We start from the raw sequence: 27,580 nt of genomic DNA on the forward strand, positions 1-27,580 counted from the left end.
AAGGTCTCCACTACAGACGCCACCCTCGCAGTGATGACCTCATTGCGCCTGAGTGACGGCATCATCTCCTTGGTCGAAGGCAATGGGATTCCGAGGAGGGCTGATGTCATCCCTTCCTGATACTCGCGACTCTACCGTTGCAGCTCCAGCAGCTGTGGGACGACCAGGCCCAGGGACCCATCATTGGCGAGGGGTTCAGCAAAGTCCTGGGCTCTGGTATCCCTCGGAGTGCCGGTTCCTTGGAACGCCCCTGCCTCCGGGTGCTGTGTGAGGTGCTCGCCAGTGAGTGATCCAGAAGCCTGCCTATGTATTGGACCCACTGAGGTGAGAGTTTCTGTGCTGGAGCTGGGTACAGGTGACAGCTGTGATACCTCTTCCACGATGGGGTTGAACAAGTCCCCCTCTGAGCTGCTGAAGTCCAGTGGTTCCGGGGGTACGAGGATGGTCCAGCGGTTCCGGTGGTCGGTCTTCACGAGAAGGGACATGGCACCAGTGCATTTCGGCAGATACGGAGGGAACAGTGACTCACTTGAGGAATGTGTTGAGGATTCTCTCATTTCTCTGCAGTCCTCTGTTCACCAGCAGTGCAGTGACGTTCTCCCTCCCCGGCCAGCTCAAGGGCTCGCTTCTCGAAGCATGTAAGAGTTCGCAACTCCGGTATGGATCCAGCTGGCTGCGCCCGCTGGTGTCTGTTGTGGTTACGTTTGTCAGATGGGGAGAGTGCAAGTGGGAGTATGGACATTTCCGATGATGTGGTGTGGCAGGCATGGGGTTGGGTGGGAGCTGCAGTGTGATGAACATAGCAGCTACTGCGGGGAACATGGTGATTATGAGAGGGAGGGGGAACTTGGTGGTTGAGTGAGAGAGGATTGGGAGTGAGAAGGGGGTCCTGTGGGAGACTGGGGGTGGTTCATTTACCCTGGCTGAGCAAAGATCATCGTCCATCATCTTTCAACACTGCTGCCCAGTCCTCTTCTGAAGTGTGCTTGCACTGACCAGGGCTGCCACTGCATCCCAGGCAGTGGTGGTCACCCTGCTAGACACCGGACTCCTGGCGCGTGGGCCTAGGGTTCCCTGTCTCTGCTCCTCTCCATCAAGCATCCTGGTGAAGTGTGTTGCTGGCTTCTTGACTGCCATCCCCTGCAGTCGTTGTGGAACAAGTGCTAGGGGGCCGTTTATATGGAGATCCTAATGCTTGCAGCAGTTAAGTTGTTAGGTGGCAGGTGAATCAGAGGGAACACGCCACAGGAAACACTTAGGGCAAGCGTGGCCCAAAAATCATGGTCGAAGGCCGGAACTTCCCTCCTGAGGTCAATGGACCTTTGCATGATCCGCCCCTGCCTGCTACCATTCCCGTGGCAGGCAGGATGGGAAAATTCTGTCCTCTATCTTTTTGCGCCAGAACCAACACTCTGCCATTTTTGGCTAAGATTTCACCCAACAAGTGTAGCTGCTGTTCTGATGTAGGAAGGTATCAAGAGGGTGGCAGGAGATGTAGGGAACTGTAGGGAAACTGAAGGTTTATAGCTGAGAAGTTTCTTTTCTCAAACGGGAACAATAGTTTGTCGACCCTCTTCCAAAGAGTGACGCAATTCAACATCCAAAGTTAGTTAAACTAATAAATGGTGAGGGAAAAAGGATGGTGTGGCCAGCAAGTGATGATTCAGCATGAATGGAGCAGTCGCTGACCTATAATTATGAAGTTAATAATTATTGGTCATCTTGCACGTGATGAAACCCTGGAGTGATTTTGAAATGGGGATCTGGCAGTCCACCTTCCGAGGGGAAGGGCAGTGAACCACTTGGCTGAAAGTGCGTGCAGCTATATGGAGGTTGATCAGGCTGGCAACGCGGGCATACAGTGTGATATTCATTGCAATAGGGAAGATTAAGGAGGTTATTCGAGAGGAATGTTTAAAATTAGGACAGTATTGGACAGGGCAAATAGGAAAAGATCATTTCCTAGTGATTTGGGCTTTTAACACGAGGGAACACAAATGTTTTTTAAAAAATGAAGACCGTGAACATTGCAGGACTCTTTTTTTTTTATTGTTGCTGTATTCCATGCAGAGAAAAACATCTGCTTGGTCGAGGTGTCTTATTCAAAAACTTGAGCTGATGAATCTGGATCAGAGCTGAAAAGAGGAATTGTTGGGGAGGCGGGCTGAAATTCATAAGTGGTTACTGAATTAAAATGTTGGATAGCTATGAAGTAATTATTCATAATGTTTACCCAGTGACTGGGTAAGATGCTCTTTCAGAGAGTCAGTGCAGATTTGATGGGCCGAATGGCCTCTTCAGCGCTGTAGGGATTCTATAAGCAAGCTTCTGGTCAGCTGCCGTAATAGAATAGTTACAGCACACCAAAGGTCATTCAGCCTGCCATGTTTGTCTGGTCCTCCAGAAGGCAATTTACCTAGTGCCGCACCCAATTTTTGTACCTGTATCAGCTTTTACTCCAGATCAACCAATTTTGTGCAGACTGTGGATTTAGCCCGAGACGGCTCAGCTAATCACAGGATAATTTTGTGGTACTGCAGAATAGCTATTAAGATTACACAATTTAAAAAAAAGTATTACCATCAATTATACAGTCACAATTCGCTTCAGAATTTCATCTCCTTTGTCAGATAACGATCAAATTCTCAGCCTCCGTTGACCCTGCCTCCTCCGCATCCTCGGGCATTTTTCATATTCTGAGCCCTTGTGGCATGAAAAAGTTTTTCTTCTTGTTGCTTTTGTGGTTTGGTGCGGTGTTGTACTTGGTTTTGTTAAAGGTAAAGCCGCCATAGTGCCAGATGACCATCTGCTGCTCTTTCCTTTTGAGGTGGGGTGGGGAGGGGGGGGTAAAGAAGAGCTGACTGGTGGTGGTTTAACCTAAAGATCACCTCTGGCGAGGGACACGTTTGAGAAGCAGGGCCTTCACGAGTAACCTCAGTCGGTATGGGAATTGAACCTGTGCTGCTGGCGTCACTCTGCATCGCTAATGAGCCCGATGAGCTAACCGATCATTTTTGTAATGCTCCTCTGAAGCACCTTGGGATATTTCATTAGAGTAAAGGCACTTTGTAAATATGTTTTTGTTGCTCCAAAACAATGTTTCATAGAATGAAACATTGTCATAACTTAAAATGAAATAATTTACTGCGTTACAAAAAGAGAAAAACATTTTTTTTGCAAATGTGTCTCTGCTCTTTAAAAATATCACAGCAATGTTGGTGGGACCAATGTTGGTCTCTTTACAAAACTCAATGTGAAATAATTTACAATTGTCAGGGGGATTGACGGGGTAAATACGTGGGGTTATGGGGATAGGGCCCAGGTAGGGTTGGTGTTGGGCTGAACAGCCTCCTTCTGCAGTGTCGGGATTCTGATACCTTCCTTCCCCTCATCCTCACTCACCCACGATTTTAAAAATTGGGCAGAATAAACAGTAGGTGGCAGTGAAATGATGTAGAAAATTCTAGTAATTATAGAGCTGCTGTGAGATGTCATATGGGGGAATCATTTTCTGTAAAGTGGCATTGCATGCAGGATATTTAAATCAGTTTTGAAACCTTTTAAAATGCACATTTTGATCTGGAAAACAACTGCACACAGTGACATGGATTTTAATCGGATTCCTCTGAATTTGGGTATGCAGTGTGAAGTGATGTAAATATAGAAAGTTAAGTGAATAAATAAGTTGACAGCTGTGTTAAATAGATAGCTTAGATCAAGCTAGGTGCAAAAGCAGCAATCTTCAAATGTCAGTTTTTAGATGTGGGACTATTATCCATACCTGTGCTGCTGAAGCTTGTGATTTGTTCTGTTGATGCAGGTAGGGTGGGGAAGTGATGTTTACATTTTTCCCCATCTCGCGTGGAAAGGGAGGGGGTGTCTCACTCTGAAGGCCACCTCTCTTCCTGCCTGAGACCCACAGGGGTCCCCTACCCTCCTACCCCCCTACCCCTGGAACTTGCCATTTCAAAGGTCAGAGTTATAATAGAATCCCTAGACTGAAGGAGGAGGCCATTTGGCCCATTGAGTCTGCATCGACTCTGACAGAGTTTCTTAAGCAGGCCCTCTCGTCTGCCCTATCCCTGTAACCCCACACATTTCCCATGGCTGATCCTGCTAACTACACATCTTGGGCACTAAGGGGCAATCCAGCCTGGCCAATCTACCTAACCTGCACATTTTCAGAGTATGGGAGGAAACCGGAGCACTTGGAAGAAACCCATGCAAACTAGGGGAGAACGTGCAAACTCCATGCCGGCAGTGACCCAAGCTGGGAATCGAACCCAGGTCCCTACCGCTGCAAGGCAGCAGTGCTAACCACACTTGGTCCCGGACAAAGCACTGCAGGACTACTTTTGGCCCCTCCGGTGCTGTGCCTACCCAGGTTGAAAAGCTGCCAGCCAATCTGAAAGCAGTGGTGACCAGTGGGCAGCACGGTGGCACAGTGGTTAGCACTGCTGCCTCGCTGCGCGGGGGACCTGGGTTCGATTTCAGCTTTGGGTCACTGTCTAAGTTTGTACATTGTCCCTGTGTCTACGTGGGTTTCCTCTGGATGCTCCGGTTTCCTCCCACAGTCCAAAGATGTGTAGATTGATTTGGCCATGCTAAATTGACCCTAGTATCAGGGGATGAGCAGGTAAATATGTGGGGTTACAGGAATAGGGCTTGGGTGGGATTGTTGTTGATGCAGACTTGATGGACCAAATGGCTGCCTCCTGCACTGTGACTATTCTATGACTGCCACCTTAAACACTGCAGTCAATGCTGAAAGTGCTCCCATAATGCTGTTAGATAGGGAGCTCCAGGAATTTGACCTCGTGGCCATGAAGGATCGGTGATGTACTGGATGGTGTATGACTTGGGAGGGAATTGTTTGAGATGGTGCTTGCATGAGCCTGTTGCCTTTGTCCTTCTGGGTGGTAGATATCAAGGGTTGGGGATGTGTTTTCAAAGAAACCTTTGTGACTTGCTGCAATGATGCTGTGGATGGTAGACTGTGTACCCACAGTATTCCAGTGGTGCAGGGCTATTTCAGCTGATAGATGGACCTTGCTTTGGTATGGATGCTTTTGAATTTCTTCAGTTTTGTTAGAACTGCACTCATCTAAGCAAGTAGAGAGTGCTCCATTATACTCCTGACCTGCGCCTTGTAGGTGGTGGAGAGGCTTTGGAGAATCAGGAGGTGAGAATTCCCAGGCCCTGACCAAATTTTAACGGTTATTTTTAGGAAAAGAAACATGGTTTTGTGCACAATAACACTTCACAAACCATTTACTTATGGCTTTGTCTTGACAGCAGATTTCTGGGAATGCTACTGGGTGGCAGGATTGTTTTCAATTTGATTGCGGTTTGAAATTGCTTTCTGCTGTCAGATTAAAGTAGTCCATTTTCATGCTATAATATGGTGGCCCTTTCCCGCACTCCCATTCCCCTGAGCTTAGCTATAAGAGCAGACGTGAGTAAATGTTTGAGGGAGACCAAGTGGAAATGCGTTTCTGCTCTACCTTTAGTATTGTGATTCCAAGTAGTCAAGAGCACAGATAAAATATTATAATATTTGATGGTTAGGAAGGGGTACTTGTAACGCACGAGTTATATTATGAAATACTAAGTCAAAATTAGCTGGAAATAATAGACATGTGACTGAAAACAACAGCATGTGATGGTTGCCATAGTAATGGTTATGCGTAGATGTATTGAAGTATATTGTGTAATGCTTCCCTCTACTGGTAGACACAGCAATCTTGTCACGTTGTATTGCTAATTGACGCATATAGTTCACACAAGATGACCACTCACTTCATCACTGCAGTTGCTATCACAAAACAGTCTACCTTAACCCTATTTCCACTTTTTTAATTGGACAGCTTTGCCATTAATGGAAGGTGTCGATGAGAGATTTGCCCCCCTCTTGACCACCATCCCTTTCCACTCAACTAAACAAGAGGGGGAAATAAAATCTAGGTCGAATCCTTCCTATGATGCAGATTTGTTTTGGAACAATTTGTGTATTGTCCTAATCAGTTGTGCGCACAAAAGCAAATCTTACCCAGGTTATGTGATAAAAACGGAATTTAAAAGATAAGGCTGGGACTGATTTTTACTGAACAAGTTTAGCTTGCATGCAAGGCAGTGTTGAGCCTGTATATATAATAGTGGCTGCTTTTCTGGCAATTTACACCTAATTACCAACTCGTGAAATTGGATTAGCAGACATTGCTAAATGTCAGTTCTTCAATCTTTATGTATAATGCCATTTTCAGTTTGAAGTGGTCTAGATAGAAGCATTTGCGTTTTGCTACAGATCATAGAGTGCTATAATTTTCTGGCCTCTCAAATGCAGTGATGTTGCCACTTTGAGATATAATGTGAACATGCTCTTTCACTATCAACGCCGATTATATTAAGATACAAAATTAACGAATGCCACCTAACCGAAGAGGCCAGGACCATCCTGGGATCTTTTCTGTACATTGTGTGGGATTGCATCTTATTTAAAATAGCCAGAATTGTACTGCAGTTTGTTTCTAGATGCATCAACTTCAGACAACTGTCAAAATTAATTAAGTAAGAAGTTTAACAACACCAGGTTAAAGTCCAACAGGTTTATTTGGCAGCAAAAGCCACACAAGCTTTTGGAGCTCCAAGCCCCTATCAAATTTGACTAATGTGATTGAGTGCTGTTGATGAAATAACAGTGAGGGTTGATTAATGCTCATGCAGTTGATGTGGTTACATATAAACTTGCAAATGGCATTGGATAATGTGCACACAAGATCATAATGGTTAAACAGTGATCCTGTTTAGTCTGCCACATCTATGCTGGCTCTCTGTAGGAGCAATTCATCTAGTCCTATGCCATTATCCTTTCCTCGCAGCTCTACACTTTTTGCCTCTTCGGGTGCTTATTCAACTGCTTTCTGAAACACATGGTTGCACTGTCTAAAAGATGGTTGAGGCAGATTCATTATAGATCCCAACCACTCGCTGCATTTAAAGAAAATTTTTGTGCTGCTTCTGTTTTTTATTTGCTAATCATTTTGCATTTGTGTCCTCTGTTTCTCTCTCTCTGCCAGCAAAAGGAACATTTTCACTCTCTGCCTCAACCCCTCATGGCTTTGAACCCCTCTGTCAAATATCCCCTTGTAAAGTCCTAACCATGTTAGGGGTTGCAGGTTTTAAACTAAACAAAAAAGCTGTGGTTTGCACACGTAGATTCAAACTACCAACAGATTTATTCTAGGGGCACAGGCCTGTACAGAGAACAAACAAAGTAAAACAGCAGCCTGTGCAACACCCTAATGATGTCACCATCAAATCATGTGATCAGCCCTTAAGTCAACCTACAACCATAAATATATAACCCCCTCCCACCCTTCAATTACCTTCTCTTTGGGGATACTCCATCTGTCCACTTAACTCATAGAATCATAGCCTTGTTCGGCATTGTAGGACTCCATTTGGCCCATCGAATCTGCACCGACTGCAAGCTCTATCCCCTTTACCCCATGTATTTACCCTAGCTAGTCTTCCTGACACTAAGGACCAATTTAGCATGGCCAGTCGACCCAACCTGCACATCTTTGGACTGTGGGAAGAAACTGGAGCACCTGGAGGAAACCCATGCAGACATGGAGAGAATCAGCACACTCCACACAGACAGTGACCCAAGCTGGGAATCTAACTCTGATCTCTGGCACTATGAAGCAACAGCGCTAACCATTGTGCCACCATGCGCCCAAACTGTAGTCCCTTGTATCTGGAACCAGTCTCGTAAAGTTTTTCTGTATCTTCTCTAAAGCCTTCATGTTCTTCCTAAAGTATGGTGCCCAGAATTAGGCAGAGTGTTCTAGTTGAGTCCACACCAGTGTGCTTTAAAGTTTCTTCTTAACTTCCTTCCTTAGTTTTGATTAATGTGCGTTATCGCAGGAGACATTTGACGTTCCACAAATATAAAATGTGTTGTTTTGGGGCCAGTGAGGTTGTTTAGCAGGAATTATAATCTTGGTATTCTGATTTGTTTGATGTTTACTGTGCAGCCTGCACATTGTAATTTGTGAGGACCAGTCCCATTTCCTCATCCAAGGCCACTAATGCTGCATTGGCGCAATGTGTGCAAGGAGTGCAGCAGTTGAATTTATGACAAGTGCACTATTTAAAAACGCAGTTGTATCTCATTCAACAAGATGAGAGATTTCAAGGGCTCTTCAAGCAAGTCTAACAGCATGAAGTGTAAGTTGCTGTCTTTCACTGGCGTATGGATTGTAGTCTTAGTGACGTAACAGCACACCCTCTGGAGGAGCACAAGATCACGGATAGCAAATTCCGAATTTCCGCATTCTGCGCGTATTCTTCGGCTGTCGGGTTGAATGGAATATGATGAACACTGATACTTAAGGTATCATTGCCATCACAAACCCTGAGCCAGAAATAATAGAGAACCAAAGGGACTAGTGGCAATGAGGAACTGAAAGGCATGGAGATTAGCAACAAAAAAAAAATAGTGCTGAAGAAATAAATGGGTTTTAAAGTTGATCAACCCCCTTGGGGGATCTTGGTATATTGAAGGAGGTGGTTGCTTTGGTGACCATCTTTCAAAATTCTGGCATGGTGCCTGCAGATTGGAATGTAACCAATTGGGCTATTGGACGATCAGCCTTGATTGTAATGAATGGCAGAGCGGGCTCAAGGGCCAAATAGTCTCCTCCTGCTACTAGCTTCTATGACAAACCTGTTGAGTAGATAAGGGAGGAACCAAGGATCTGGTGTTTTTTGATTTTTATACAAGTCTTTTCTCAAGGTCTGCACAAGGGGTTAGTAAACAAGATTAAATCACATGGGTTGATTGGTTAACTGACAGAAAACAAGAGTAGGAACAAGTGGGTCATTCTCAGGTTGGTAGGTTTACCACGATGACCAGTGGGCTCCAACAGTTCATAATCTATAATTAGGATATGGAGTCTGATATGTCTGCATGCATTATAATGCAAGGTACTCGGCAGAGCAATGGTTAACGTAGGACTGGAGAGTGGCATGATCCACAGTGAGAAGCATGTAGTCACATGGTCAGAGAACAGTCTAGAAGAACATTAAGCAGTTAGCCTGCATGGTGGGAGCAATGGCATGCAAACAATACTAGGAGCTGTAAATAGTTAAAACCTACCAATGAAGGAGTTTGCATTTAAACTCTCAAGCCTCAAGATCTCATGCATGAGTCACCATCACAGCAGCATAAATAACCTATATGATTTGAGTTTACAGGTGACCCACATTGGGTGAGAGGGAGTTGAGGGGAGAGGATTTTGACAGGCTTAATGGGCTATAATATGGACAGATGAGGTATCCATTTTGGTCGGAGGATTGGAGGTGCAGAGTAGTTCTTAAATGGTGAGAGTCTGGAAAGTGTTGTCAAAAGGGACCTTGGGTATCCTTGGCACTGAAAGCTGGCATGCAAGAACAGCAAGCAATTAGCCTTTCTCAAGAAGATTCGAGTGCAGGAATAAAGATTTCTTGCTTCAGTTGTGTAGAACCCTGGCTAGACTGCACCAGGAGTATTGTATACAATTTTAGCCTCCTTACCCAAGCGGCACAGTGGTTAGCACTGCTGCCCCACTGCACCAGGAACCGGGTTTGATTCCAGCCTTGGGTCACTGTGCGGCGTCTGCTTGTTCTCCGTGTCTACCTGGGTTTCCTCCTGGGTGCTCCGGTTTCCTCCCACGGTGCAAAGATGTGCAGGTTAGGTTGATTGGCCATGCTAAATGGCCCCTTAATGTCCCAAGATGTGTAGGTTAGGGGTTACTTGGTGTTACGGGGATAGGGCCTGGGTAAGATGCTCTGTTGGAGAGTCGGTGTGGGCTAGATGGGCTGAATGGCCTTATTCTGTACTGTAGGGATTCTATTCCTATGAAAGGTAAACTTGCTATAGAGAGCATGCAGTGCCATTCCCCTGCTCCTCCACTCTAGCCTCCTTGCACATCGTTTATAGTCAAGTGAATCATCTAACACCCTTTTGACTATCTAATTTGGGATGGGGATGTGGGACTGAGATGAGGATAGATTTCTTGACCCAGTGTATGCACTACCACAGAAAGCAGTTGAGGCCAAATCATTAAGTTTTTGCTCTTGGGGTGAAGAGGATCAAAGGAAATGGTGGAGAGAGGTGGGATCGGGCTGTTGAGTTGGATGATCCGCCATGATCATTGTGTGTGTGTGTGTGTGATAATTATCTGAAAAGGAAGAATGTACAGAATTATGTGGAGAAGATGGGGGAATGACACTAGGGGCACTGCTCATTAGGAGAGCTGGTACAGATGCGGCAGGCTGAATGATAGTCTCCTGGGCTATAAATTCAACAAGTTGTAGGGCAGAAGAGTGGGAATTATTGGATAAAATAGTCATCACGGGCATGATGGAATGAATGGCTGCCTCCAGTTGTTTCATTCTATGATCCTACCACTATGTGCACAATGTGTGTTGCATAGAATGTTGAAACCTTTCTACCATTTTCAGCATAAGACCATAAGAGATGGGAGCAGAATTAGGCTAATCGGCCTATCGAGTCTCCTCCGCCATTCATCATGGCTGATATGTTTCTCATCCCCATTCTCCTGCCTTCTCCCTGTAACTCTTGATCTGCTTATTGATCAAGAACCTATTTATATCTCTGTCTTAAAGATACTTAATGACCTGGCGTCCACAGCCCTCTGTGGCAATGAGCTCCACAGATTCACCACCATCTGGCTGAAGAAATTCCTGCACATCTCAGTTTTAAAGGAGCGTCCCTTCACTCTGAGATTGTGCCCTCGAGTTCTAGTCTCTCCCACCAGTGGAAACATCCTCTCCATGTCCACTCTTTCTCGGCCTCTTAGTATTCTGTAAGTTTTCAATTAGATCCCCCCTCACCCTTCTAACCTCCAAGTAGAGGCACAGTGGTTAACACTGCTGCTTCACCGCTCCAGGGACCTGGGTTCGATTCCCAGCTTGGGTCACTGTCTGTGTGGAGTTTGCACATTCTCCTCGTGTCTGCGTGGGTTTCCTCCGGGTGCTCCGGTTTCCTCCTACAGTCCAAAGATGTGCGGGTTAGGTTGATTGGCCATGCTAAAATTGCCCCTTAGTGTCCTGGGATGTGTAGATTAGAGGGATTAGCGGGTAAAATATGTAGGGATATGGGGGTAGGGCCTGGGTGGGATTGTGGTCGGTGCAGACTCGATGGGCCGAATGGCCTCTTTGTGCACTGTAGGGTTTCTATGATGATTTTCTATGATAGAGACCCAGATTCCTCAACCACTTCTCGTATGCCAAAACCCTAATTCTTGGGATCATTCTTGTGAAGCTCCTCTGGACCCCCTCCAAGGCCAGTACATCCTTCCTTGGGTATGGGGCCCAAAACTGCTCACAATATTCTAAATGGGGCCTGACCAGAGCCTTATACAGTCTCAGAAGTACATCCCTGCTATTGTATTCTAGTCCTCTGGAAATGAACACTAACGTTGAATTTGCCTTCCCTCACTGCCAACTAAACCTGCGTGTTAACCTCGAGTCCTGAACCAGGACTCCCAAGTCCCTTTGTGCTTCAAATTTCCAAAGCCTTCCCTATTTCGAAAATAGTCTACGCCTCCTCTTCCTACCAAAGTGCGTAACCTCACACTTTCCCCACATTGTATTCCATCTGCCACTTCTTCACCCATTCTCGTAGCTTGTCCAAGTCATTCTGCAGCCCTGCCAACTTCCTCAACGCTACCTGTCCCTCTACATATCTTTGTAACATCTGTAAATTTAGCAACCACTCCCTCAGTCCCATCTAGATCATTAATCTATATAGTGAAAAGTTGCTGTCCCAACACTGATCCCTGTGAAACACCACGAGTCACCAGTTGCCATCCTGAAAAGGACCCCCTAACCCCACTCTCTTCTATTGGTCAGCCAATCTTCTACCCATGCCAGTACCTTGCCTCCAATACCATTGGCGCTTGGCTTATTTAGCAGCCTCCTGTAAGACACCTTGTCAAAGGCTTTCTGGAAATCCAAATAAATCATGTCCCCTGCCTCTCCTTTGTCTAACTTCTTCGTGACCTCAAAGAATTCTAACAGATTTGTCAGACATGACCTCCCTTTGACAAAACCATGCTGACTTAGCCCTATTTAACCAGGCATTTCCAAGTACTCCACAATTTCATCCTTAATAATGGACTCCAAGATCTTACCTATGACCGAGGTCCGGCTAGCTGGCCTATAATTTCCCATCTTCTGCCTCCCTCCCTGCTTTTAAATAGGGTGTTACATTAGCCTTTTTCCAGTCCTCTGAGACCTTCCCTGACAGTAAGAAGTTTAATAACACCAGGTTAAAGTCCAACAGGTTTATTTGGTAGCAAAAGCCACACAAGCTTTCGGAGCTGCAAGCCCCTTCAGGTGAGTGGGAATTCTGTTCACAAACAGAGCATATAAAGACACAAACTCAATTTACATGAATAATGGTTGGAATGCGAATACTTACAACTAATCAAGTCTTTAAGAAACAAAACAACGTGAGTGGAGAGAGCATCAAGACAGGCTAAAAAGATGTGTATTGTCTCCAGACAAGACAGCCAGTGAAACTCTGTGGGGGTTACAAATACGATGCTCCACTTCTCCAGCTTCCACCCTAAACACGTTAAAGAAGCCATCCCCTACGGACAAGCCCTCCGTATACACAGGATCTGTTCGGATGAGGAGGATCGCAACAGACACCTCCAGACCCTGAAAGATGCCCTCATAAGAACAGGATATGGCGCTCGACTCATTGATCAACGTTCCAATGCGCCACAGCGAAAAACCGCACCGACCTCCTCAGAAGACAAACACGGGACACAGTGGACAGAGTACCCTTCGTTGTCCAGTACTTCCCCGGAGTGGAGAAGCTACGGCATCTCTTCCGGAGCCTTCAACATGTCATTGATGAAGACGAACATCTCGCCAAGGCCATCCCCACACCCCCACTTCTTGCCTTCAAACAACCGCACAACCTCAAACAGACCATTGTCCGCAGCAAACTACCCAGCCTTCAGGAGAACAGTGACCATGACACCACACAACCCTGCCACAGCAACCTCTGCAAGACGTGCCAGATCATCGACACGGATTCCATCATCTCTCGTGAGAACACCATCCACCAGGTACACGGTACATACTCTTGCAACTCGGCCAACGTTGTCTACCTGATACGCTGCAAGAAAGGATGTCCTGAGGCATGGTACATTGGGGAAACTATGCAGACGCTGCGACAACGGATGAATGAACACCGCTCGACAATCACCAGGCAAGACTGTTCTCTTCCTGTTGGGGAGCACTTCAGCGGTCACGGGCATTCGGCCTCTGATATTCGGGTAAGCGTTCTCCAAGGCGGCCTTCGCGACACACGACGGCGCAGAGTCGCTGAGCAGAAACTGATGGCCAAGTTCCGCACACACGAGGATGGCCTCAACAGGGATATTGGGTTCATGTCACACTATTTGTAACCCCCACAGAGTTTCACTGGCTGTCTTGTCTGGAGACAATACACATCTTTTTAGCCTGTCTTGATGCTCTCTCCACTCACATTGTTTTGTTTCTTAAAGACTTGATTAGTTGTAAGTATTCGCATTCCAACCATTATTCATGTAAATTGAGCTTGTGTCTTTATATGCTCTGTTTGTGAACAGAATTCCCACTCACCTGAAGAAGGGGCTTGGAGCTCCGAAAGCTTGTGTGGCTTTTGCTACCAAATAAACCTGTTGGACTTTAACCTGGTGTTGTTAAACTTCTTACTGTGTTTACCCCAGTCCAAAGCCGGCATCTCCACATCATGACTACCTTCCCTGACTCCAGTGATTGATTGGTCTATGTTCCTTCACAAAACAACCAAATAGTGATGAACAGTTTTGCATTTATATTTGGCCACTTGTGTATGAATTGAGTTTTGGAGGATGTTTATATAATTATGGTACTTGAGGGGGAACTTGTTGTCACTTTAAATCTGACCACAGACCAAAAGAGGGAGCCAGAGTAAGGCAGATGAACTACCATAAACGTGGTTTAGGACTTCTGTTTCGGGACCAGTGCAATTTGGGGAAAAATAATTTTTTAAAATAAGTAGTTTGAGTTCTGTGCAAGTCTGAGGGGATATCATATTGCATTTGTGTAAGATCCGTGTTTACTGGCACAAATGTCTGCAAATGAAAGCCATTTGGATTCCTGTGTACAACCACATCAATGTGATTTCACAAAGTTGATGCAGATTTTTTTCAATATTCGTACCATTGGATTGTGTCCAAAAGGTTCCTGCTTTGATGAGTTTTTCTTCATTCTTGAGAAAAGAAAATGGCAACAGTGTTTGCCACCCAAGTCTTTTGAGTCTCAGATTTGCCCATCTTATCGTAGAATCCATACAATGCAGAAGGGGGCCATTCAGCCCATCGAGTCTGCACCGACCACAATCCCACCCAGGCCCTATTCCTGTAACCCCACATATTTACGCTGCTATTCCCCCTGACACTCGGGCCAATCAACCTAACCCGCACGTCTTTGGACTTAACAAATGAAGCAAGGCTGTTCAAGCCTTGTCTCATAGCTGATGAAATTTTCGACATGTGGGACCTGTGCATCAATATAAAAATTGAGCAAGCAATTCCCTAGTCGGATTCTCAAAAAAGTGTTGAAGTTGTGTGCTTTATGGTCAGGGAGTCAGGTTTTCAAATGTTTCACTGGATTTCCTTTAATGTAACAAACACAAGCTTTATATAACTTTTTTTTTAAAGCGCAGTGATGGAACAATGCACCTTCTCAGTCTTTAACCATAGTCACCTCAGGAGGGGAATCGTATATCCAAGAATGCCCTCCCTGTTGAGTTCATTGCAACCCATAAGGGGATGCAGTGAATTTGGTGGCTGTGTAGTACCGTATCCAGATACTGGTCTCAGACCAATGTCTCCAATATAATGCTAACTTCAGGTTAAAGATCAACTTGCGTACTGGCTGCTTTTCCACTGCACGTACCATATTTCAGGAAAGGATGACTTTTTCTTTTGTTTGAAATGCAGTCTTTTGGTTAAAGAAGGAAACTGAGTTATAGCGTGACGATAAAATAATACATTCTTACATCTGCCAGCCAAAGTGAAGACAGATTTTATTGCATTTGTAACAGTACACCAGGGGTCCTTACACTGAACCTGTGCCACTACATTCATTCCTTATTCTCTTTGAAGATTGTGATGCTTAATCATTATGGCTTAATACTTTAGGGGAATCTTGGTTTCTCGAAGAGGAGCCAAATCTTTCACCCAGGAGTCTAGACTCTTGACTTTTCCCCCTTGCTCTGTAATTTAATAGCACTCTTTGGTATGCTAAGTACATGGAATACTTGTAGTGTAAAAGTGAGTTAAAAGCTATTGTTTCTGCTCTGACATTTCATGAAAGAAAAAGTGTTGTATAACACCTTGGATTACTGCCTGACACATGATTGGCCAAAGAGGGTACAGTGATTGATTTGTACATTACGCTGTCCACATATGTGGTATAATGACTGGGAGGGAATAGGAGTAAGCCATTGGATGACTTGGGTGGGGGAAGAAGAGAGAAATGAGACTCTGCTTGTCAAAGGCAATTCCCATCACTAAATTGGGAAAATGCCTGGGTGGTGCACATGGGGTACAGAGCTCCATTATGTGAGTGGCACCTAATAGGATGGGCGAAAATGGTCCACGTGAGTTGAGGAGCTTTTCTGCAAGGATTGAGAAATGGGAGTTTTGAATGAGGTGTCATCTTGGTCACAGGCAGCTTGAGCTCCATTTCAAGAACATTAACGGCTTTGAAACAACAATAAAATGCTTGGCCAGCTCTATTAATGTGCGATCGGTTCCAGGCACACAACTGAGACTGCATGTGAAGGTTTAGGGAATTGAAGATGCAGCTAGCTGTCATTCAAGGTGGTCTGGTGTGCCAGGTACAGCTCTTGGATGTTTCTATATGCAAGCGATTGAAAGCATTCATGTGAACTGAAATAGACTGAATGGATGGAAGCTCCCAGTCATGACTTTACACCAACTGGGTGAATAAAATAACCCACCATTTCACAGATGTGTAAGTGAGTGAGAAATTCATGGTGGTTAATAAAAGGGAAGACACATATGAAGCCGTTCAAGAAATGTGTTATCAGCAATGCCCTGGATTGCAGCAGTTGACTCTCTTTGAAGAGTGTTGGTTCATGTCATACTAATGATGAGGAATTTATTGGGCCTCCACAATTAGTAAGACTTCAAGCTGCATTTTGGAATCATTGGCTCTGGTAGCCAAGTGCCAGATGATGGAAGAAAATATCTAGTTATAACTTTTGTTTTTACTCACTCACGGGATGTGGGGTGTCACTGACTAGAGTCAGAGGTTTACAGCATGGAAACAGACCCTTGGGCCCAACTTGTCCATGCTGCCCTTTTTTTTAAAAACCCTAAGCTAACCTCAATTGCCTGCATTTGGCCCATATCCCTCTATACCCATCTTATCCATGTAACTATCTAAATGCTTTTTAAAAGACAAAATTGTACCAGCCTCTACTACTACCTCTGGCAGCTTGTTCCAGACACTCACCAACCTCTGTGGAAAAAATTGCTCCTCTGGACACTTTTGTATCTCTCCCCTCTCGCCTTTAAACCTATGTCCTCTAGTTTTAGACTCCCCTACCTTTGGGAAAAGATATTGACCATCTAGCTGATCTGTGTGTTTCATTATTTTATAGACCTCTGAGATCACCCCTCAGCCTCCTATGCTCCAGAGAAAAAAGTCCCAGCCTTATAACGCAAACCATCAAATCCTGGTAGCATCCTAGTAAATCTTGTCTGCACTCTTTCTAGTTTAATAATATCCTTTCTATAATAGGGTGACGAGAACTGTACACAGTATTCCAAGTGTGGCCTTACCAATGTCTTGTACAACTTCTTCAAGACATCCCAATTCCTGTATTCAATGTTCTGACCAATGAAACCAAGCATGCTGAATGCCGCCTTCACCACTCTGTCCACCTGTGACTCCACTTTCAAGGAGCTATGAACATGTACCCCTAGATCTCTTTGTTCTGTAACTTTCCCCAACGCTCTACCATTAACTGAGCAAGTCCTGCCCTGGTTCAGTCTACCAAAATGCATCACCTCTCATTTGTCTAAATTAAACTCCATCTGCCATTCGTCAGCCCACTGGCCCAATTGATCAAGATCCTGTTGCAATCGGAAGTAACTTTCTTCACTGTCCACTATACCACCAATCTTGGTGTCATCTGCAAACTTACTAACCATGCCTCCTATATTCTCATCCAAATCATTAATATAAATAACACATAACAGTGGACCCAGCATCGATCCCTGAGGCACACTGCTGGTCACAGGCCTCCAGTTTGAAAAACACCCCTCTACAACCACCCTCTGGCTTCTGTCAAGAAGCCAATTTTGTATCCATTTAGATATCTCGCCCTGGATCCCGTGAGATTTAACCTTGCGCAACAACCTACCATGCGGTATCTTGCCAAAGGCCTTGCTACAGTCTATGTAGACGACATCAACTGCACTGCCCTCATCTGCCTTCTTGGTTACCCCTTCAAAAAACTCAATTAAATTTGAGAGACATGATTTTCCACTCACAAAGCCATGCTGACTGTCCTTAATCAGTCCTTGCGTCTCTAAATGCCTGTAGATCCTGTCTCTCAAAATACCTTCCAACAACTCACCCACCACAGATGTGAGGCTCACTGGCCTGTAGTTCCTAGGTTTTTCTTTGCAGCCCTCTTTAAACCAAGGCACAGCATTTGCCATACTCCAATCTTCAGGCACCTCACCTGTAACTGTCGATGATTCAAATATCTCGGCTAGGGGACCTGCAATTTCCTCCCTAGCCTCCACAGTGTCCTGGGATACACTTCTTCAGGTCCTGGGGATGGCCAGCATTTATTGCCCATCCCTAGTTGCCCTTGAGAAGGTGGTGATGAGCCACCTTATTAAATAGCAGCAGTCCCTAAGGTGTAGTTACACCCACAGTGCTGTTGGGGAAGGAGACTCAAAATGCCCAAATTGTCAATTGTACCTCCTGAGTATGTAAAGCATGGTCTGTGCATTCTCTTTTAAATGTATAACACTCCTCCTGGTGCGGGTCACTCATAATAGTATACCCCTGATTTTATTTTGCCAATACGAGGCAGGGCTATCTTGAACTTTGGAAAGCCATCCAAACCTTGCTTTCTCCCTCCATCTTTTAGAGAAACTCAATTGAATGACAAAAATAATGCAAGGTTTGGATCAAAAGTAAAATACAATCCCAAGCATCATGCCAAACAATCGAAGCAAGAGGAAAATGTTGAAAGGAGGAGGACTTGGGGATATTTCAGAACATTTGATGTCCAGAAAAATATGAAGCAGAATTGGCTAGTCAGACATTCTGCAATTACATAAGGGTATGGAGGAAGAATCCTTCAAGCAATTGAACAAACCTACGTTTGCACAATGTTTTTGATCACTTTACTGCTACTGAATATTTTCAGATACAGCAAGTTCTGCTGCACTTATCTGAAAATAACATGTTTCATTTGTTAAAATGAAAGTCAGTATAGTAACTATGGTTACTGGATGGAAATATGAAAGTTGGAAAATTGGAAAGTTAATTTTAAAAACGTCAATTTGTTTCCGAGCTACCATAGGAAGTACTTTAAACCCCATTAGTTTCCTATTGTGCTCTGGTGAATCCGTTCATTACATCCTTTTTAGGGAAGGAAATTTGCCGTCCATACCTGGTCTGGCTAATATGACTCCAGACCCACAGCTCTTAACTGCCCTCTGAAACGGCCCAGCAAGCCACTCAGTTCAAGGGCAATTATGGATGGGCAACAAATGCTGCCCTTGTCAGTGACACCCACATCCCATGAAAGAATAAGGAAGAAAATCGTCACTGTGGCCAAACAATCCTGCATCGATTTTTAAAAAAAAGTAATGCCTCGGGACGAACAATAAATGCAGCGTAACCAATGTCATCCACATTGCAAGGATACTTTTAATGAAAGGTCAAATACATAACTGATCCACAGACAAGTTTGTTATTATGGAAGATTTAAATTTTCTCTCAGACTAAGGGAAAAGCAGCTTGAGTACGAAAAGGCAAGGTATCTATAATGTACTCGGAGTAGTTATCCAGAGCATCATATCTTAGCACTGGCGAGGGAATGGGCCATAATGTACTTAGTGATGAGTAGTGAGTCTGAATTATGTAACAACATGATGGTGAGGAAGCAGTATGCAAATAGTAACTATGGTGGAAGTTCATGTTCAATTTGAGAGTGAGAAGAGAGAATCCTAAACTAAAGTTTTAATTTGAGCAAGGCAAAAGCTTTGGTTGAGAAATGAATTGGCCATAATAAACTGGGTAAACTTCCAGACAAATAGTGGGTGCAATGCAAAGTGATTTTATATACGCCAAAAAGTACAAACTCTTGTTCGTACAGTTAGCAGGTAAGATGTAGTACAAGTTTAAAAATTGCACAAATCCAATGGAAAACCGAAATTGAGTGGACCGGGAGTAGGAGAAAGTGGTCGAGGGATGGAATGGGAATAGAGATGGGAAAGTAGTAAAATAAATCTTGCACGGGATAGCAAATGCAGAAGGATTTATAGAGATGATGCTCAAGGCGAATATGGGTCCATTAGAAACTAATGGAGGCAGCACTGCCCTGGACTACAATGAAATGGAAAACTTCATAAGATTGTAGCATCGGCACAGTGCAGAAGAGGCCATTCCGCCCATTGAGTTGCACCTGCTTTCTGACAGTGCCCACTCCTGCCGCACTATCTCCCTAACTCTACACATATTTACTCTGCTAATCTCCCTAACTGGATTTACCGTAAAGGTGATGGAGAAAATATTATGTTTGAGATAGCCAAATGTTGCTCCATTGTTTAAAAAAGGAGAAATCCATTTGAACAATCCATGAATTTTTGGTAGTTATTGGAATCTGTCATTGGAGAGGGTGACAAAAGCACCCTGACATACGAGTTAATCATACAGTTATTGTGGATTTGTGCTGAATAGACAGTCTATCCAAGTGGTGGCTTCTAACTCATTCAAGTACTATCTAAATGACTTTTAAAGTGATTGTGAGCATGGTGTCTATATGGACTTCAGAAGGTGTATGTAAAATTCTACATGAGATTGAAAACAAAGTAACATGCACAGAATTGGGGATAACTTTGACCCGAGTTGGCAATGGATTGGGAGGTAAACATTGGAGTGTAGGAATAAAGTAACTACTCGGGCAGGCTGTGATCAGTCATGTTTCCCAAGAATCTGTACAGGAGCTTCAACTTGTCACGGGTATCTATTAATGACTTAGATGAAGAAACAGAGTTGTATGTCCATGCTTGCAAATAACATTAAATTGGGAGATGGAATATGTTCTGTAAATGCTGGTAGGAAGTTACAAAAGGGAAGACGTTAAATGAGTGGATTAAGCTAGTGTTTGAGATCAATACGGGGGAAAATATAAATTCCAAGAATCCAAAAGATGAATCAAACAAATTCTGAATGGCGAGATCCCAGGAACTGTGGAGGAAGCAAGAAATGTAATCGACCTGCATGTGTTAGTAAAAGCTCTATCCATGGAATGTTCGTCTTTACAGCAAGGAATCGGTGCTCAATGAGCAAGTAATGTTTGTTGTCTAGAGCTTCAGTATTCTAGGTGGGGCCTGACTGTATTCAATTATGGAGCCGGAACCTCAAAGGATATGTTGACCTTGAGCAGGTTATTGCTTTGACTCAGAGTTATACCAAAGTTAAAAGGGTTGAACTAAAAGTTTGCATAAACTTGGCTTGTGTAGTCCCTTGAGCTTTGACAGTGGAGGAGTGATCTTGTCAGATAGTTTGAAATGATGAAGGGGATTTGATCAGCTACATATGGAGCAACATTTCTAACTGGGCTATTTGGGGGAAAAAAACTAAAAGTATTTTTCAAAGACGAGGTAGTGATGTCCGGAACTTGCTTTCCCGAACGGCTGTGGATGCTGACTTGTTTGACGTTTTTGAAGACTTGGATTGATAGATCTTATGGCTCAAGGTCATCATGGAATCTGAGTCAAAGGTGGGTAAATGGCTTTGAGATGCAGATGAGCCATGATCTACTTAAGTTGCAGGACAGGCTCAAAGGGCTGAATGGTCTCAATTTTGCATATTCTGTTTTGATGATTTACAAGTTGAAAGTTGAGTGATGTAAATTAAATCTAATGTTGGCGATGCACTTTCCTTTTCAGAAAGATACGGAAGAGAAGCCACCAGAGTTGAAGGAAGAGCAGGTTGCTGTTATCCAGAAACTTGAACAAACAATTGAACAGCTGAGGACCAAAATAGCTGAACTGGAGAAACACTCTGTCCTGTTAGACCAAGAGAGGACAGTAAGGGACCACGGATCTGGTAGTGAGGATGTAGTCTCGGAAGCTTCTTCAGACGTTCACCTTCAAACAGACGGACAAACCTTTCTTTGCAGTTTACAGACTTCTTGTGTAGATGCTAAATCTGTACAGACTTCCCCGACACAAGAATATATAACTGACCAAGTGCCTTTATTTGATAGACAATCGTCACAACCTTCACTTCTAAATTGCAGGGTTTCTTCATCTCAGGATCAGTCCCTTTCTGTAGCGTCATCACAGCCAAAAACTCCAACAGACCCATGTAGTACTTTGTCACAAAGGTTGACACCTCACCCAAGTGAAATACCCCTTTCTGTGTCTACGACATCAGATCAAAACGCACAGCAGTTTTTATCCAGTCGAGGCTCTTTGCCCGTGGCTGACGGTGAAGCTCCCCCTCTATCCTCTACTGATTCCTCACGCCTGCCTACATTGTCGAGTTGTGAGCTACCGCCTCCGCCTCCTCCTCTGCCTGGTACTCTGCTCCCACCTCCCCCACCCCCTCCCCCACTGCCTGGCTCTGCATTCCCGACGCCGCCATCTCCTCCACCCCCACCCCCTCTGCCTGGCTCTGTATTTGTCCCCCCTCTGCCTGGTTCTGCGCTGCCCCCTCCCCCGCCCCCTCTGCCTGGTTCTGCGCTGCCCCCTCCCCCGCCCCCTCTGCCTGGTTCCACGCTCCCCCCTCCCCCACCCCCTCTGCCTGGTTCCGCGCTCCCCCCTCCCCCGCCCCCTCTCCCGCCCCCTCTGCCTGGCTCCGCGCTACCCCCTCCCCCGCCCCCTTTGCCTGGTTCCGCGCTCCCCCCTCCCCCTCCCCCTCTGCCTGGTTCCGTGCTACCCCCTCCCCCTCCCCCTCTGCCTGGCTTCTCGCTCCCCCCTCCCCCTCCCCCTCTGCCTGGCTTCTTCCTCCCCCCTCCCCCTCCCCCTCTGCCTGGCTCCTCACTTCCCCCTCCCCCGCCCCCTCTGCCTGGCTCCTCGCTTCCCCCTCCCCCGCCCCCTCTGCCTGGCTCCTTGCTTCCCCCTCCCCCTCCCCCTTTGCCTGGCTCTTCGCTTCCCCCTCCCCCTCCCCCTCTACCTGGTACTGTACTGCCCCCCCCTCCTCTGCCAGGGCTCCCTGGAATAGAAGTTCCTCCAGCAGTGAGCCAAGGTGTGTCAGCGCCACCCTTCCCTCCACCAGGCTGTGGTTTTCTCCCGCCACCTCTTCCGGCAGGAATCTTCGCGTTTGGAATGACGAAAGACAAATTACCCAGGAAAGTTCCAATTGATCCATCCCGACCAATGAAGCCTCTCTATTGGTCAAGAATTCAGCTGAGTAGCAAAAGGTAAATGGATGATGATCCTGTCTACAAATTTGACTTTGACATTCTAAGGTGTTCTGCAGTAATTAGGAAGTTGGTAAACTTTCAAAAATCCAGTTGCATAATTCAATGACGTATAACTTTTCAAGTGTTATTGCAACAAGATAGACCGTATAAGAGTTGAAATTCTCATTAATTCTATGAGGGAAGACCATTGGGGAGGTAGCGGGAGATGAGATGGAAAGCGAGATTTTAAAAAAAAAAGTGGAAAGAAAAGCGATGGAAGAAATTAAAATAATATAATAAAAGAAATGGAAATGGGGTGAAGGTGGAGGAGAGAGTTCACAGTCTGAAGTTGTTGAACTCCATGTTAAGTCTCGAAGTCTGTAAAGTGCCTAATCAGAGCTGCTGTTCCTCCAGTTGAGGTTGGGTTTCACTGGAACATTGCAACAGGCCAAGAACGGACATGTGGACAGGAGGTCAGGATGGTGTTTGAAATGGCAAGCAACAGGAAGGTTAGGGTCCTGTTTGTGGGCAGGCCAAAAGTGTTCTGCATAATGGCCACCCAGTCTGCGTTTGGTCTCTGCTATGAAAAGTCAACCACATTGGGAGCACCAAATGCAATAGACTAGAAGATGTATCAGCAGTGCCAGTCTGGAAACTGGCATCATCAGAACAGGTGCGGCAGCAGTGAAGGAACCGAGAATGGGATGGGGTGTGGAGAGCTATAGTCAAGGTAGCTGTGGGAGTTGATGGGTTTGTAATGGATACTAGTGGACAGTCTAACACCATAAATGGAGGCCAGACTGGTCAAGGAAGAGAAATGTCAAAGATGGACCATGTGAAGATGATGGAGGGATGGAAATTGGAAGCCAAATTGATCAACTTTTTTCCAGGTCCAGTCGAGCTTTTTGGACTCGAGGTTGCTGACCAAAATCCAGGCCAAAATTCCTTTTGGCACTCTATTTAAAAACTGTGATGCTTTTCACAGCAAATCTGTAGCACAATTGTAAAGAGGGCAATCGATCCTAAATGGAGAGATGGCAACATGGAAATGGGTTTACAGAATTAAACATTGTCACGTGTGCAAAAGCACTGGGAAGCAAGGTCCGGTTGTGATCCAGATTGATTTTCTTTACTTGTAGTCCTCGAAGGCGATCCTGTTGTTTATGTAAAATTGGCTTTTGTTCTGTGAATACTAACAGCAGGGAGGTTGTGTCTCTTTCCAGGATCGTTGCCAGGCAGTCTTTTTCCAAAGAGAAATGTGCTCACGTTGATATTGCATCATCGGTTCGGCGCTGTCTCCTCTTGCTTTTTGGAAGAATAACAAAGGCAGAGAGAGAAATTAAATCATCTTCAAGTATATGGCCACTGATGTGATATAAATTGGTTTCAGCAGTCACTGTCGCAGTTTCAGCAGCAGATAGTTCCAGATCTGGCCCTGCTTACAGACTAACGTGTATGGTGACAGTCCCCTCCCTCCTTGTATTTTGCGGGTTCATTATGATAGAGTCCCTCCAGTGCAAAAGGAGGTCATTCAGTCCATCAAGTCTGCACTGACCACAATCCGACCCAGGCCCTATCCCTGTAACCCCATGTATTTATCTTGCTAATCCTCCTGACCCTAAGGGATAATTTAGCATGGCAAATCCACCTAATGCACACCTTTTGGAGCGTGGGAGGAAATTGGAGCACCCGGAGGAAACCCATGCATGCATGGGGAGAACGTACAGACTCTGCACAGTGTGGAGCATCTGCAACCTTAACCTTGCTTGCCTGTGTTTACTTTTGATCTGTGACACGTTTCTTATGAAAAGGTCGGTTTGCTAAAATGAAACAAAAGTGCTGGAAATATTAATATTAAGCATGCAGCATCTTTGACGAGAGAAGCAGAGTTGATGAATGTGATCTTACTGACTGTTCACGCCCTATTGCTGCTGCAAGCAAGGGCAGAGAATATGGCGCTCAGCCAAATCTCTGGCTGCTGCAGGACCAGAGAATCCCACCGGCTCAAACGGCCGGGAAATTTTGCCCATTTATTTCAGGTCATGACCTTTCATCAGAACAGGGAAATGCTAGAAGTATAATAGCTTTTAAGTAGGTAAGATGGGAGAGGATGGAAGTGAAGATCTGGGATAGGGTGAGTTGGTGGGTTAGAACCAAAGAGATTAGTAATGGGACACGTAAAGATGGGTCCAGAGAAGGTGTGCATGGCAGCATAATGAACAGCATAGAATCCCACAGTGCAGGAGGTGGCCATTCGGCCCATGGATCACAGCGATCACAATCCCCCTGACACTAAGGGGCAATTTATCATGGCCAATCCACCTAATCTGCATATTTTTGGACTGTGGGAGGAAACCTACACAGACATGGGGAGAACGTGCAAACTCCACACAGACAGTGACCCAAGCCAGGAATCTGTGAGGCAGCAGTGCTAACCACTGTGCTGCCCAGAGGTGGTGTGAATGGCAGTATAATAAACAACTGCCATCTGAAAGCATGGATGAGAAAAGCAGGATCAAAACCTGTAAAGGAAAGGAAACAAAATGGGGAAGTAGAGAGCAGTTGTTGAACTCGAGCTGTAAAATGTATAATTGGAAGATGAGACGCTGTTCCTCAAGACTGCAATGAGCTTTTTTCGAATGGAGGTTTCAGTTGACCCATTGGCCTACAAAAAGGAGTACAAAGTTAGTTCTTTCCCACTGCTGCTTTTTTTGCCTGGTTAAGTGTTTATTTGTTAGTGTCACAAATAGGCTTACATTAACACTGCAGTGAAGTTACTGTGAAAACAGCCTAGTCGTCACAATCCAGTGCCTGTTCGGGTACACTGAGGGAGAATTTAGCATGGTCAATGCACCTAACCAGCACATCTTTTGGACATGATTTAGTTCTCCCAGATTTATTTTGTGTGAATATAGATACAAAAGCTATTTAACTGGTCAGTGTTTTATTTGCCAATATGTACTTAATTCAGAAAGTTGTAAATACCGGCAATTTGAATTTTTTCTGGATCAATGTTTTATTTCTGGATTGATATGATCAATAACTAGTAAATAACATTTGGGTGGCAGGGTGGTTAGCATTGTTGCTTCACGATGTTAGGGACCTGGGTTCGACTCCCGGCTTGGGTCACTGTCTATGTGGAACCTGCATGCTCTCCCCATGTCTGCGTGGGTTTCATCCAGGTGCTCCAGTTTCCTCCCACAGTCTGAAAGACGTGCTGGTTAGGTGCATTGGCCATGCTGAGTTCTCCCTCGGTGTACCCAAACAGGCGCCAGAGTGTGGCGACTAGGGGATTTTCACAGTAACTTCATTGCAGTTTTAATGTAAGCCTACTTGTGACACTAATAAATAAAATGATGATAATGTCGGTCAACACACCAATGTACTGAATTATTGTAAAGGTAAGGTCACCATAGTCCAAGATGGCCATTGGCTGCTGTTCCCTTTGAGGAAGGAGAGCTGACTGTTGGTGATTTAACCTGAGGATCACCTCAGACGAGGAACAAGGTTGAGAGGGTGGGGCCTTCATGAATAACCTCAGCCACTAATGAAATTAAACCTGTGCTGTTGGCGTTGCTCTGCATCACTAACTAGCTGTCCAGCCAACTGAGCTAAACCGATTTGTGACTTGCCAAAGATCCATCAAAGGTCCTGCCACCTTATTGTTTTTCTTGAGCAGAAGGGAAATAAATGTTTCATGTTGATGGGTTGTTGCAGTATGGATATAAATGTTGAATGCTCTTATACACTTTGTGGGACTTCATCTCTTGTTCCATCATATCCATTATCTTGCATGCTTGCAAGTGAATCCAGCTTAATATAGTATGACAAAAACAGCTCATGCTGGACAAACTCAGGCCTGGCAGCATCTGTGGAGAGAGAAACAGTTAACATTTCGAGTGCGTATGACTCTTTTTCAGAGCCCTGAAGAAATTCCTCACTGACTACTGACAATAAAGGTCACTCTGACAATTTCTTCTCCCAGTCTCACCAGGGCATATCTTAAATTACAGAGGATGATGAGTCTCTTTGACCAAAGATTGGCCTTCCTCCCACTGAGGACCAGCAGTCTTCTCCTCGTTCCTGACCACACCAGCTGCTGTTTTCATTTATTTTTGTCCCTATGCGACCTCGCGTGCTCTCTCTCTCTCAAGACCAAAAACCTGTGAACAGTTAGCCCAGCTGTTTTGTCTTTGTCTTCTCCGTTTATGGACATTTTGAACCTTGCTCCTGACCTGTTGCTCCCCGAACCCCCACCGCCCCTGTCCCAACTTCCATGGTAACCAAGCCACCCAAGCTTGTTCTTGGACTGAGGCAGATCACTTGACCCCCTAATAGACTCCATTTTACCTCAAGATAAAGCGAGTCCAAAACATAATTATCTTCTAACATCACGCAGTTGTAACATCAAGGCAGGGGTATCAGCAACAAGGCCTTAGTTGACTTGTGAAACAACCAGAGTTAACATAAGGAAATTTATTTTGCACCCATTATGATCTGTAAGGGTGATTGAAGCAGATTCAATACTAACATTCAAATGATAATTGAATAAATGCTTGATTTTGGGTGGGGGGGGGGGCGGGGAGAGGGGAGCGGGGAGAGAAGTACAGCTATGAAGAGAGCAGGGATTTGGAATTAGCTGGAAAGCTGCACTAGCACAAATCTAATGGGCCAAATGAAGCCTTCTGTATTTTATTCTATTTCGTTCTATCCATTGTGATTTCTGTACAATCTATTTTTCTTTTTAAAAAAAAAAGCTGCACTGTTAAATCTTGCACTACCGGAGTTTGAGTAGGGTGACCCACAATGCTGCTAGGTAGCAGCTCAAACTTGGCC

The 27,580-nt window shown here is 45.0% G+C and overlaps 1 protein-coding gene across 1 annotated transcript in view; it reads left to right on the forward strand.

The window, feature by feature from the left end:
- Positions 1–27,580, forward strand: part of fmn2b (formin 2b) — a 415,410-nt gene that overhangs the window by 92,266 nt on the left and 295,564 nt on the right. Inside the window, exons 8-9 of the mRNA XM_078230648.1 lie at positions 21,285–22,482; positions 22,567–22,762. Of these exons, the coding sequence (XP_078086774.1) occupies positions 21,285–22,482; positions 22,567–22,762 (1,394 nt within the window). The remainder of the gene's footprint in view (positions 1–21,284; positions 22,483–22,566; positions 22,763–27,580) is intronic.

The sequence above is a fragment of the Mustelus asterias genome, chromosome 15, assembly GCF_964213995.1.
Source record: "Mustelus asterias chromosome 15, sMusAst1.hap1.1, whole genome shotgun sequence".
Taxonomy (NCBI): domain Eukaryota; kingdom Metazoa; phylum Chordata; class Chondrichthyes; order Carcharhiniformes; family Triakidae; genus Mustelus; species Mustelus asterias.